Source organism: Meriones unguiculatus, chromosome 4, assembly GCF_030254825.1.
Source record: "Meriones unguiculatus strain TT.TT164.6M chromosome 4, Bangor_MerUng_6.1, whole genome shotgun sequence".
Taxonomy (NCBI): Eukaryota; Metazoa; Chordata; class Mammalia; order Rodentia; family Muridae; genus Meriones; species Meriones unguiculatus.
In genome coordinates, this window is record NC_083352.1 from 122,537,978 (window position 1) to 122,551,384 (window position 13,407).

The 13,407-nt window shown below is 53.5% G+C and overlaps 1 protein-coding gene across 16 annotated transcripts in view; it reads right to left on the minus strand.

The window, feature by feature from the left end:
- The window catches only part of Epb41l1 (erythrocyte membrane protein band 4.1 like 1), a 119,590-nt gene that overhangs the window by 18,450 nt on the left and 87,733 nt on the right, over positions 1–13,407 (minus strand). For 6 of the 16 annotated variants that reach the window (XM_060382954.1, XM_021650971.2, XM_060382952.1 and 3 more), the window contains 6 exons: positions 13,125–13,307; positions 10,360–10,458; positions 5,202–7,100; positions 4,600–4,710; positions 3,146–3,553; positions 1,391–1,495 (listed from right to left, as the gene is read on the minus strand). In XM_060382954.1, the coding sequence (XP_060238937.1) occupies positions 1,391–1,495; positions 3,146–3,553; positions 4,600–4,710; positions 5,202–7,100; positions 10,360–10,458; positions 13,125–13,307 (2,805 nt within the window). The remainder of the gene's footprint in view (positions 1–1,390; positions 1,496–3,145; positions 3,554–4,599; positions 4,711–5,201; positions 7,101–10,359; positions 10,459–13,124; positions 13,308–13,407) is intronic. The other 10 variants (XM_060382957.1, XM_021650976.2, XM_060382958.1 and 7 more) reach the window with 4 other exon arrangements.

The window sequence follows — 13,407 nt, forward strand, 5'->3', positions numbered from 1 at the left end:
TAGACAACAGCAACTGGGTTTGCTGCTGCAACCTGCTATCCCAGCACATGGAAGGCAGAAGCAGGAGGAAGTTCAAGGTCATCCTCAGCTTTGCGTTAAATTTGAGGCCCGGCTGGAATACCTGACAAGAGCCCTATCCTATGAAGGGAGGGAGAGAGAGACAGAGGGGTGGGGAGAGGGTGAAACAGAGATAGACAGAGACACAGAGACTGAGAGAGAAGGGACAAGACGGAGACACAGAGTGCAAATGAGTAAGTTCTAAACTGCTTGAGAGCAAAAGGGTACACTGTAAAAGTCAACAGTCACTTATCTAATAGCTTTAAGTGTAAACAGATGTGAACATCTGTGTTGGCCTATTTCTTTTTCCAGGAGATGGCATAAGAATAACGCCATAAGTCTTTTGGATTTCATAACTGGACATTTTGATGTTTTGATGACAAGAGTTGCCAGGTTATGGGATTCAGGATCATTTTGGTTTCTTTATGCTTTGCATTAAAAACAAAAGTTCCTAAAGCAAGGCAAGCCAGAGAAGGCAGTGGCTTGTCCGAGATGACCCAGCTCAGGACTCTGGAGTGGTATCAGCAGCTGTGTAGCCGCTGCCCGGCCGGAAAAGCAGGAGAAAAACATTTCTGGAAATTACATTTGTCTGTGTGATTTTCTGTCATATTCCGGGTTGTTCGTGCTGGGGCTGGAATCTAGGGTAAAGGCTCTACCGCTGACCAAATCAATCTGCCCTTTGTAGCTGAGGAGAAGCTACAAAGTCCCTTTGCTCATGAGGAGAAGTGACTGAGTGCTGTTGCCCTCTGGGCAGGAAGAACCAGGGGGCAGTCGCTCAGGTCCATAAAGGCAGACTTACACATTTTCAAGGCTGACGCCCCACAGAGGGCACCTGTGGGGTATGTCTGCTAAGCTGTGTGTCCAGGCAGACCAGCTTCCTCCAGAGTGCAAGCGAGCTCCACCTCGCTAACAGACACTCCTTAGTCATTACAGCTTGGTTTGCTCATCTTGCCAATCTAGTGTGGAATCTCCATGCATAAAAAATTACCCAGGTGAGCTCTTCTGACCAAACAGTGATTGAGACTTCTCCTCTCTCCTAAGCTGCCCTGGAAGAACCTCTCCACACCTGTCAAGCAGCCTGAAAGCCATGGCCCTGATCTGCTAGCCCATGAGCACTGAACACTCCCAGGAGGATGGAGGAGGCAGGGTCACCCCCACTGACAGAGGGAGAAATTTAGGCTGTAAGAAGCATGCTCTTTCCCCATCCCCCCTCAGACCTCAGGGAGGATCAGGGAAGAAAAGGTTGACCAAAGGGCTTGGTCATTCCAGTGAGAGCCCTACCCTCCCGTGCCCCCCTGCCCCTGTGCCAGGCCACAATGAAGGTACAGGTTACCTGGGTACTGTCTGCAGCGGAGACTCTGCTCTGCAGCATGGCCTCTGGCTCGATCTTCTTTCTGATTGCCAGGCTGCTGACGGTCATGGTTTCTGCTTTCACAGACTACAGGGACATGAAAGGAACACGTGAGAACTCAAACCCGGACACAGCTCCTGTTCACAGGCAACTGGGACGCAGGAGGAGTAAGCTTTCCTCCACCCCCATGGTTGGCCAACTTCCCGGAGAAGTGTGAAGACATAAGTCGTGTCACCGAGAAACGGGAGAGCCAAGGCCTCCACCAGCACGAGTGGGGTCTGACCCCAGGCCGCAGGGGCTGCGTGTCTTTTGAGGCTGTACTAAAGGGACGGTTAAACTCAATGCTCAGTGTTTTCCTTACACACATTATTACCTATATGTTTTAGCCACTTCACGTAAACTGCTGCTCAGAGTAAGAACACACGGAAACACCCAGGGGCTGAGCATCAGATGTGAACAGGGGAGGGGCCTTGCTGGCCAAGAGAAATAAAAAGCATGTGGGATTCCACTCGGATTTGCCTTTTATTGTGGCTTGGCTGCTTGGTTGTTTTTATTGGGTTTTCTTGTTTGTTTTGTTTTTTAATGATATAGGAAAATACAATGTCGTGATTTTTAAATTAAAGCCAGAGAAAACATTTCAGTTGGTTGGATATGGCCCAGGGTCATCAGCTTCCCAACTGTATTCTAGGAGTCCCAGGCTAAATCATTGGTCTCATTTGAGTCCTCTCAGGCCTAGTTCTAGGCTATACACACTGCAGGTTTGATGAACGGATTCTAGCTTGTCAGGAGTTGGAAGGAAGAGCGAGAAAGGAGGGATTCTCCCAGAATCCTGCCATCTAGCCACTCATTCAATTACTCATCCCTTGGTGCCGGGTGTGCCTCAGCCTTAGAAGAGCCGACACCTGGTGGGAGGAGGGCAAAGCTACCTGCCACTGTCCTGACTGTGTTGGGGAATGTTAGAGCCAAAAGCACAGCAGGGCAGGGCAGGATGTGGAGGGGACAGTACTGTCACCCAGGTGACCAGAAAAGCATGTAGAAAGGATGTATGAGTTCTGTCCGGGATCACGGGAAGGCGCGGAAAGGGAGGGCCAGCCTTCCACCCAGAGGGTACAGTGTGGAGTAAGAACCCAGGAAGAATAAGCTGGTAATAACTGCCTGGGGGAGGGGAGGGGTCAGCCAGAGGTGAAGGGCAAGAATGAGTCGCTGAGAATCCTCTCTGCAGCTCTACCGAGCGAGCCACAAGGCAGAGAAGCCCAGGGCTGGGGCTGCATCCACCCCAAAGGCTGTGTCTTCCCTTCTGGAGTGTCCACTGACATGCCAAGGCCTGAGAGGTTTAAATAACTGCCTCTTCTACAGGCCAAATCATCTCGGCCTGCATCAGGAGAAACCCCTGAGGTTTCAGGCCAGCTGTGGAAGACTCAAGAGTCCAGAGACGCATGCTCTCTACAGGTGCCATGCAACACAGGCAGGGAGCCGAGGAGTCAGTAGGACTGGCATCCATCGCTTGATCTCAGCAAGCGATGGGGTCAGAGGTTAGGACACCATGGAGCACGCGTTAGGGGTGGACCAACACAGCAAACATGCGGTTGCAGGACCATGCTGATCTGGGAGGGGCAGTCATGCAACACCAGACAGAGCTTCGGGCTGCAGCTGATGGCCACTCTTCTTACACGTGGCCCCGGGCCCTCTGAACATGCAGTGCCAGTCAGACTGGATCTCCATGAAGCTCCACTGTACCTCAAACTGGGGCATTTCTGGGGTGGAGCAGGCCCCTCGATCCGGGCTATCCTCGATGCCCCCAGACTCATCCTCTTGGCTGGAGGGCCCCTTGAGATCCCGGGAGAACACCAGGCCCTCTGTCTCAGAGTCACTTTTGTCACGGTCGAGCTCAGGGAGGCTTCGGGAGAAGTCTTCAAAGGCGCCCCCGTGGTAGTCACCAATGACCGTGAAGTCCACCTCAGCCTCCAGGCTGGACGTGGAGCTGACTGTTATGCTGGAGCATTTGCGTTCAATGGCCAGGTGGTTGTCCTTCAAGAACACTGCATCCCTCTCCTGGTCCTGGTCCTCATCTCCCGTGTCACTCTCTGGGGCACGCGGACGTGGTGGTTTGACTTTTTCCTCCGAGCCCTCCCTCAGCCCTGCTCTCTATGGCCAGACAAAAGCAGGGGAATGGGGATTGGGGTAGGGGGAGAGAGAGAGGTCATGATGGTAAATGTCAGAAGAAATCTCAAGGTTTTGAGGATGTTCTTAAATGGAAGAACACGTCAGGAAATGAAAAACAAAACAAAACAAAACAAAAACAAAAACAAAAAAACCCACGCCACAGAAAGGTTTCCCTGGACTCTGACACAAACCAAAATGAAAACAAGAACTTCTCCTTTGGAGGGTCTCAAATGGACAGCAAGGCAACTACATAGCTAGCATCCTTCCAGCGAGTTCTGGAAAGGAGGCCCCCTCTCCAAGGCTATGATCCAAAAGCCTACCAGAAGCGGCATTGTGCGAAAGGCAGGGATGGAGGCCTGGACCACAGGCCCATCCGTGCAGGCGGCATTGAGAGGCAAACTGAGGAAGGACGCCAGGGAGTCAGGGGAACCCGGGAGAGGAGGCAGAGAGCCCGCGGAGCTTGAGGAACACAGGAAGCCAGCAGTCTGTCAATTGCACTGAGCCCCCAGGGGGAGGGCAGCATCAACCAGGGAGAGGAGAAATACTGACCGAGGCCCTCTGGACCCCAGCTTCCTGGGGAGCCACACCAGTGCCACCTTGAACTCTATGGCAACCACGGAGAGGAAGTTCTGGCCCCATCAGTGTAATTGACAACAGCAGGCCAAGGGAACGCCCACAGAGCACCAGCAAACTCTGTCCTAAATACATACCTCTCAACTGGCCTGTCAGGGCGCTTAGTTTGTGATTTTTGTTTGTTTGTTTGTTGTTGTTTAAAAGACCAATATAACACCCACACAGCATTTTGAAAGAACTCATTTCAGTATGCTTCAGAGATTGTCTTGTTAACCAGCCTCCACGTGGCCAGGTTCTGGAAGGTTGAGAGGTGTGAGGATCACATTCCAGACAAGCCAGAGTGTGAGCAGCCACGGGGTAGGGGTTGCTGCTAGAGCAGGTGGGAATCTAGGGAAGGATGCATCCCAAGTGGATGAAGATGACCAAGTCATCGGGCACAGAGGGACTGCAGAGACCTGAGGGCCCAGAGGGCTGGCGAATCTCAGACGCCCCCCCTTCCCAGGGGTGTTTGGTGCTAAGTGGCTGAAGAAGCTCTTCTCTTCCCTGGCCGCATCTCCGGATTTGTTCTGGATTAGAGAAGACAGTTAGTCTTATGGAGGCAGAAAGGAACTGGAGAGGGAAGCAGAAAGTAGGAAACCTCTGGGCTGTCGGCTTCCAGCAGGTAGGGTACCAGGGACCGGGAAAGGATGAAGATCTCTGGATAAGCCAAGCAAGATGGGGAGGAGTCTAGCAGGTGGGAGGAGCAAGGCAAAGCAAGAATGTGATTTGCTGCTAGTGGTAGCCCCTTCTGTGTGGCCACCGTGGGGCCCTCCGGACAAAAGGTCGCAGCAAAGGCTGGGGGAGCTAACAGGCTAATAAAGGCTAAGCAGATGGCCCCATCTCTCAGCCTGGGTTATCTCAGGGCCGTGTAGGAGAAGACCTTCCAGGGATGAACAAGCAGCATCGTTGCAGGAATGACGAGGGGCCGCCGGAGCATGCTTCTAAGAAGCTACGGAGCATGCGGTCAGCCTCCACACATGGGGACTTGGTGGGGGCGGGGGCTCACGTGGCCAGTTACCCCAGTAGCTTCTTCCAGCGTGGTTTCACAGCCTGAATCAGGGGACAGGAGCTCTGGTTCTGCGCATCCTTCCTGGTGGGAGGGAGCAGAGGTGCCCTCCCCGTACTGCTGGGTAGCCAGAGGCATGAGAGAAGAATGGGCAACTTTGGGGCTGGCCAGGTCCCCCGGGGGCTGGAGTTGGACAAAGCCCAGGTCTAGACGCTTGTCTTGCTGTTGTTCTACCTGTCCCGGGGACACCTCTGAAGGCAGCTCCTGTGGAAGGGCCCTCATTTCACCCTGACTGGCTCGGCAAGTCTCAGCTCCATGGGTCTCAAATATCCGAATTTTGTTAGCCACAGAGGTCTTGCTAATATCTTCCTGGGGACCCCCTTGGTCCCTTTCCTGGAGAGAAGTCTCCTTTTGCTTTCCTGAAGGAAACACCGACCCCAGGAGCGCAGGGCCCTCGGTTCCTTCAGGGACAACTCTGGGCTTCCTGCTGGCAACGGGAGGTGCTCTGCGTTCACCCCGTGTGTCCTTCGGCATCGGGCTCTCCTCAGGAAGATGGATGTATCTGAGAACCACAGGGAATTGATCACCAAAAGGATCCCTGACCTCCGAAGGCTCCCCTGACCCAGGAGGGACTGAACTTAGAGAAGTATCCTCCCCGGAGGCCAGACTCCTGGTGTGACCAGAGGAGGCTGGCAGGGGCGTGACAGCCTTCCTGCCCTCTCTGTCAGGTTCTTCAGCAGAAACTGCTTCTTTCTCTCTGGGCGGGAAGCTGCTTTGGTCTGGCCTGGCTGGCTTCCTAATGTGAGGAGGGATGGTCCTCAGCAGGGCGCAGGCCTGGGCATCTAGGCGCACCCCTCCTCCTCCAGCGGATGGCTGCTTCTTCCAACTCGCTGGGGGACTTTTCTCAGTCTTTCCCAGCCAATCTACACCCGTGGGGGTCTCCTCATCTCCAGCCACCCTGTCCATCAGGGAGGTCAGCTCTCCTTCCAGCCTTGGTTGGGCTTCTTCCCAGCCCTCGGCCAAAGCCCGCCCCACAGCAGCTCCCTGCAGCTCATCAGGTCTTCCACGGTCCCTGGAGGACCAGGCTTCTTCCTCTGAGGAAGCCACATGGCTTTCATTTTTATTCTGGCTGGAGCCTGGGACAGAACCCCTCAGGTGTGAGGACTTCAGTTCCCAGGGCTCTGCGTGGCCCCCTGCCGGCTCCAGCCAGCTCCCGTCTCCAGGAGGGGCACCCAGGTGCTCTCCACTGTCCTCCGAGGGTGAGGGGAGGACTTGGTCTTCCGAGTCTCTCTCTTCATAGTTTAGATAGAAGCTCCTCTCTGCGAAGGAGGTGTCAGTCTCATCGCTTGAGTCAGCTCTGGCTTCTGACTGGGCTGGGTCCAACAGGAAGGACTGGAGTCCTCCCTTGTCCGATGCAGGAGAGAGGACCTCTCCCAGCACTGGCCCAACCCCTGCAGCCACAGGTCTTCCCCGAGTTTGGAGCGCCTCCAGCCCCTTGCTCAGCTCTGCCTGGCTCTCTAGCTGACCATCTGAGAGGCGGTGGTTCCTGATGGTGAGCTTGGCGCCCTCCAGAAGCTTGTCTGTTGGTGTGTAGGCTGTAGCTTGAGTAGCCTCTCTGGGACCTCCTTCGATGCACGGGCCTTCCTCTCTTGTTGTCTCAAAGGCTTCTGGACTTGCCACCATTTCCCCTTGCTGTTGAGTGCTTGTTCTTCTGGCTCCCACTGTTTCTTCTGTGGCCACTTCAACTTTGAACTTGTCCACCAGAATGTCTACCTTGGAGAGTCTGCCATCAGCAAGGATCTCTGCGAGGTTCGCCTCCCTTTCTTCCTGTTGTGTGGTGGCCACTGGCAGGAGGCCAAGTTCTCCTGGCCTAGTGTACACTCTTTCTACAAATACCCAATGCTCTGAGCCCTGTGTTTCAATTGGAGCAAGAAGATTTAATATGAAATAGCAGGCACTTGAAGGGATGGCCTCTTGCCTCTGTAAGAAGGGACCCATCGCCCATACCACCAAAGGGTTTGACACTGGGACTGTGTGTCCCGGGACTGGCCAGGGTCAGAAAGGGGTGACAAAGCCCACCATCATTATCGTTAAGCACTGATTCCAACCTGATAGAGTGAGATGGGGTCTCCAGCCCTCCCCGGGAGCAACGGGAAATGGGAGATCCACACATGGGCTAGGCCTTTTCCTCCTGTAACTGGATGCTTCCCACTGTCAATGGGGAAGGCACTTATAGCTCAAGGAATCTCTGGATATACTGAGGCAAAAGAACTCCAAAGACATCAGAATCATCTCCCTCCAGGGAAAAACTGAGGTCGAGAAAAGGCACCGGTTGCAGCAATGGCGTAAACAGCTTGAACAGTCCAGGGTTTCAGCCCAAAAGAAATGATTTTAAGACCAATTCCTGGAGAATTCCAACAAAAAACTATGGGAAGTAGAAGAGAACTGACCAGACAGATCATTCCACAGAAGGAAAGGAGCCCAGACTGAAGCACTGGAGAGCCAAAGGAACAGAGCGTGACACCGTCAGACTTTACAGGATTAGCCTCCAGCCATTCCCCCCAGCTTAGAGGTCACAGTCATTACCAAAGCCTCAAGCATTGCAATTTTACTCTTGGGCCCAAGAGTATACTTTCTCCCCACAAAATCTCACTGGAAGTCCTTCTAAAAAACACATACTGCAAACTCTGAGCAGCCCTGGGGAAGTTGCAGTCTGAAGGGCCCCACAACCCGAAGATTCCTCCCTTCTTTGAAGTCTCCATCTTCACTCAGTGTCTTTAAGATGCACATGTGCAAATCAACTTCCAAGTCTAGGCCTAGGGGAGGAAAACAACTGGACCACCTAGTCACGGAGCCTAGAACCCAAGACCTGACTCTGAGTTCTTTGAGGTTTAAAAACCTTTCCACCCTCCCAAGACTGCCTCTATGATATGTGTGAGATGTGCCCGAAAGGCCTTTCAGAAATATGGCTCCTTTTCAGGCTGTGACTTGATGAGTCCGCCCAGCCCATAAGCTCTGAAGGAGCTGGAAGGATCAAGAGAGCACTGCAAACCCTTTCCCCCAGGTCAGGGCATCTGACCTCATTAAGAGAGCCTTGCCTGAAGAAAAGAGATTAAGGAAGGGGAGGTCCAGGTACAGTGTGGCACGGCTCTCCGAGATGCTGTTTCAGGTGCCTAGACCTGAGAATTCAGAGAAGCGTGTTCTGCCAGCCCTGATCACCTCCTTGGGAGGCAAGTTCTATCAGCTGCTTCCATTCCAGCATCTAACAGTACCACCCTAGTGATGATGGTCAAGGCTGGCCAAAGAGGCCCCTTCTGGAATATTCCCACTCCAGTTACAACTAGCAAACAGGATAGATGAGCAATAGTGTATGGGGTGGAAGCTGGCACAGACCAGAAAAATTCTAGAGGCAGAGAAGGGAAACACATGGTCATGTTTAGTTATTAGATGCCAAGCGGTGCCAGCCCCTCGTCTACATAATTAAATTTACTCCACTTGGCAACCTTGTTTCAGAGGGGGGAAACCAAGGCTCCTAATAACAGGATCTGCAGAAGATCACACAGCAGTGGTGATGGAAGAAACAAGGGTTCTGCTGCTAAGAAGTCACAGGTAAGGATGGGGGGGAGGGGCGTGATTTACAAAAAGAAGAAAAGAACAATCTGGCTGGCACCGGTGCACTGGTAAGGCACATCTGGCCCGAGTCACAGGATGAGGCAACATTAGGGTGTCAACAGATAGGTCAGCGCTCATGCCATTCCCTCCCCTGAGTCCCTGGTTCTCCAGGGCCCTGCTGAGAGTGCCTCCTGCCATCTGGTGGAGCTGCCTCTGCTCCAGCCACGGAAGTGGAAGAAGGAATACAGCTCTGCTTCATGTCAGACGAGAAGAAACTCCAGCGGGCAGCTCTGCTGGCTCCTGGCTCTTCAGGCCCCACCTGAAACCCTCGATTGCTTTTGGGGTCAGAGAGGGTCCAGGAAGGGGGCTCTCTAGAACCCACATCCTGGGAGAAGCTCTTGAAAGAGGTGCAGAGAAGAGCTGTTTAACCTCCTGAAGGGTGGCCTCAGGGAGGCTGCAGAGCAGGGCATGGCCACCAGGTGGCGAGATTAGGACAGACTTCTGCCAATTTGAAAACTTCACGCCCAGCCCCTGGGCAGCCAAGGCAGGAGGAACACAGATTTGAGTCCAGCCAGGGCAACATAGAAAGACCTTGTGGAAGGAGAATTAAGACGAAGGAAGTGAAAAGGGAAGAGGCTAGGAAGAAGGAATGAATAATCCTGTTGATTGCAGAGCAGTAAGGCCGGTGTGCCAGGCCGTGCACATGTGGCTCACTCCCCACACGGGTGCCATCCTGGTTTCTAAGGGCATCTCCAGACGCCAGGACATCTCCATGCCCCTAACGCTGGGATGCTGCTGACTCCTGTCTCAATGCCCTCAGGAGAGAACACTGATAGGAGGGCCACAGAGGGTAGATGGAGGATGATCCCTGCCAGTTAGTTGACTTCCAACTCCAACAGACTGTGAAATCTCAGCTGAGAAAGGGAACATGGGGATCCATCCCCAGCAGCCACACATGGCCATGGGAAACCCCAAGAACCCTGGACCTGATGCTCTTTTGGACCCAGAAACAATGCCCCCTCACTTAGAAGGCTTGCCTCACCACAAACTTGAGGATGCTTTTGGAAGGAAGGCATCTACTTTTTGCCTTCCTGGAGACGGAGACCAATGTTGCAGATAAGTTTAGATGGCTGGAAGAAGGGCGGGAGGTAATGCCGTGTCCTAATCCATAGACTCTGGTCAGGCTTCTAAACAGAGACAAGATCTCAGGGCAGGGACTAAGACACCTAACCCCAAGGTTAAGGTCAGAGCCTGCCTCCAGAAAGGGTCATGTCTTTGCCTCCATTAGAGCTAGAGGCAATGAGTTCTTCTGTCTTCCGGGCACAGCTGCCATCTTGTCCTAACAGATGAGGAAGAGGCTGGCCCTTCATGGATCCCTGGGATGGGGACACTTGCCATTTATAACATGGGGGCAACATGGGCCACCTCTGTTCTCCGCTCTATGGCAGTCTGGCCTGTTCCCCTCACCATAGGGAAAGGGCTGTCTTAAGCTCTAACAGGGTGGTCAGGGAGGGCTGGAGGCCCAGGAGGAGGGGTGTGGGGGAGTAAAGACAGTAACCTCAGGAGATGCTGCCAGGCTTTTCTGAGTGAACACTTCCAAGCCTGCTGCTGTTCCAGGTACCAAGTCCTGCTGAGAAGTGTCCTGGCTCCTCTGGGCCTGCAGGGGAGGCCCAGGGCCAGAGGAAAGGGAGAGAGGGAGAAAGGAGAGAGAAACACAAAAGGAGAGAGAGAGAGCAGGAGAGACACATCGTCTGTAAACAGTCCAGATTTGTAAGCCCCACATTATCATGTTAGCGCCTAATTCAGCCAGGGAGGGGCCACTCTGAGGGGAGACAGAGAGGGACAGCTGTGGTCAGCTACCAGGCAGTCCTGTGGCTTCCAGCCTGTCCCTCCAGCCCACTAACATTCTGAGGCAGTTCGGCATCCCACCATTTAGACTCTGACTTCCGGCCTTCCCGAGGTGTCGTGGGCTTAGACTGTGGTTTGAACCCGTAGCTGGGGTCACAGTCATTATCTTTTAAAAGCTGTCCTAGAGAAGCTGAGGAGGTGCCATAATTAGTAAGATTCTTGTCAGGCATGAGGGTTTGGGTTCAGCGCCCGTGGGAAAAAGCCCTTCGCTGCAGCATACATACGCGATCCACCTCTGGGGAGGTGTAGCTCACTGGCCGGCCTGACCAGCTGTGTCAGTGAGCTCCAAGGTCAGTGAGAGGCTTGTTTCAAAAAGTGCGGTAGAGGGGCTGGCGAGATGGCTCAGTGGGTGGAAGGGCCTGCTCGCCAAGCCTGAAAACCCGAGTTCAATCCCCAGGGCTCACATGGAGGAAGGAGAGGCTCTTAAAAGCTGTGTGCGCGCGCGCGCGCGCGCGCGCACACACACACACACACACACACACACACACACACCATATACAGATACAAATAAGTAAAAATATAATAAAAAGGTAGAGGCTGAGTGAGGAAGACACCCAGTATCAACGTCTGACTTGTGTACATTCCCCCGCCCCCACGCACAATTGTCTTTCAAACTAAAACCTGGCTTTGCCCAGTGGGGATGGTTCAAGTTCCTGCTGCTTTGCCCTTGGCCTGGGTGGGACCCGACAAGCTTTGAGGTGGTTCCAGGAGCTCTGGGTGGTGTGCCCTGGCAGGCTCCTCCTCAGAGCCGCATCAGCCCAGGGATTCCGGTCACCTTCAGCAGTGGCCCCAGAACTGTCAACACTTCCTGAGGACGAGTTTCCACCGTCACAGCTCTAGCTGGCGTTTACAATGACCTCCCAATGGGATGGCATTCTGCCCCCTTTAAGAGGGCTTTGCAGTGAGGTTCACAGAGGTAACTTCACTCACCTGAGAACAGAGTCAACTTCTTGTCTATGGTTCCTCCCTGTTTTGCAAATCTTCAAGAACCCATAAATGCCAAGGGGCCTAAGAATCAGTTCTAAATGGCCCATAACTCTGTGGTGGGCTCCTGTTGTTCCCAGGAGCGGTGACTGCAGGTTTCAGGGCTACGGAGGTGGCAGCCGGAAGGCTGGAACAGCCTCCATCTTTAACAAGGTCCCTCTGCCGGAAGTTCCAGTTGCCACCAGCAGGTGGGGCACACCCCCAATTCTGGTCCCAGCTCTCCAGCATTCATCTATCCATCCTTTCTGACATCTAGCTCTCTGGGCAGCTTTTGCATCACACTTCAATTGCACCCAGGCCAAAACCTGGCCTGCACATGACTGGCTCTTGCCTCAAGTCGGCTGTGAATCAATGACAAGCACAATGCTGTGGGACACACAAACGCAGCTATCATGCTGAGTCATTCTTTGTCTTTCTGGGTCTCAGTAAAAGGCAGCCTTTGAACAGAGAGGGTTCCCAGGGCCCTTCCTAGCTCTGATTTGGAGTTCTACAAGGCAGAGTCCTGGGACTCCATAAGGAACACCAAGTTTTCCTAATCAGACAGCATGGTGGCCCCGTGGTCCCTCTCCAGGCATTATCTCATCTGGCCTTTATAAAATCCCTGTCAACATCTCCATGTAACAGGGCCTCAGCGAGCTGGAGTAACAAGCTCCAAGCGTCCTCCAGCTGACCGGGGATGGAACCAGGAGCCTAAGTCTGGACCACAGTCTGGTGACCGGTGAGCAGCAGCTCAAAAGAGAAAATGCTTAAATGGAAACTGGGGTAAATCTTGCCAAGATTCAGCAAGTGCTAAATATAATAGCTTGGGAGTGTAAATACGGGATTTCCCCAAATCCTATCTTCATCTTTTTCAGTTGAGAAAATACCCCCACCATTTCCACCCTGGAAGGCAGGACACGTGGGGTCCTATCGGGAAAGCCTCGGGAGCAGTCAGCTTCACACAGTGGACTTCCCACTTTGGTGAACTCTGAGACTCCTTCCAGGAGGGACCATGTTCTCCCTGTACTTTCACGTAGGGCCCAAAGGGTCTGGCTCCTGGGTAGGGCTTCTAGGATTCTTAAAGTTGAGTATGCAAGAGACTTGCCTAGGGGGCTTGTTTGAAAGGCTGGTTCCAGGGCTCTCCTGGCCAACAGCTGATGCAGTGGGAACCTGAGTTTCTAACAAGCACCCTTTCCCCGCTTTTCTTTGCCTGACTGAAGGCGGTTACACTAAGCTGCCAGGAGTTTTTTTAAGTTTTTCATGTTTTAAGATGGCCCCTAGGACAGAGTAGTTAGTGTATTTGACTCTCTTAGCCCAACCTGCCTCTCTATCCCACCCACCTACAGGCAACAAGGGACACATTTTTATGCGGAGGATAAATATATATGTAACCCCACGTCCCTCCCTGTACTCTACCCAAGGTTCTGTCAGGGGCTTCAGCATGACACCTACCTCACTGGCTTTCTCGGGGGTGCCCTTAGGGGAGGGGGAGGCGGGTGACGAGGGCAGCCTGCGCTCCCGCTCCCAGTCTCGATCCCGGTGGATCAGTTTGCTGTTGGGCTCCTTCAGGGTCCTCTTGAGCTCGTTGATGCTGGCCTGGTGCTTCAACAGGACGTCCTCTGGCTTGTCCAAGAACTAGGCATGGGAGGAGAGGGCAGAGTGTGAGGGAAACTGCTCCACGCAGGCGGAGAAGACACCGGAAGGATGGCGTCACCATCCTCCACCACCCATCGCA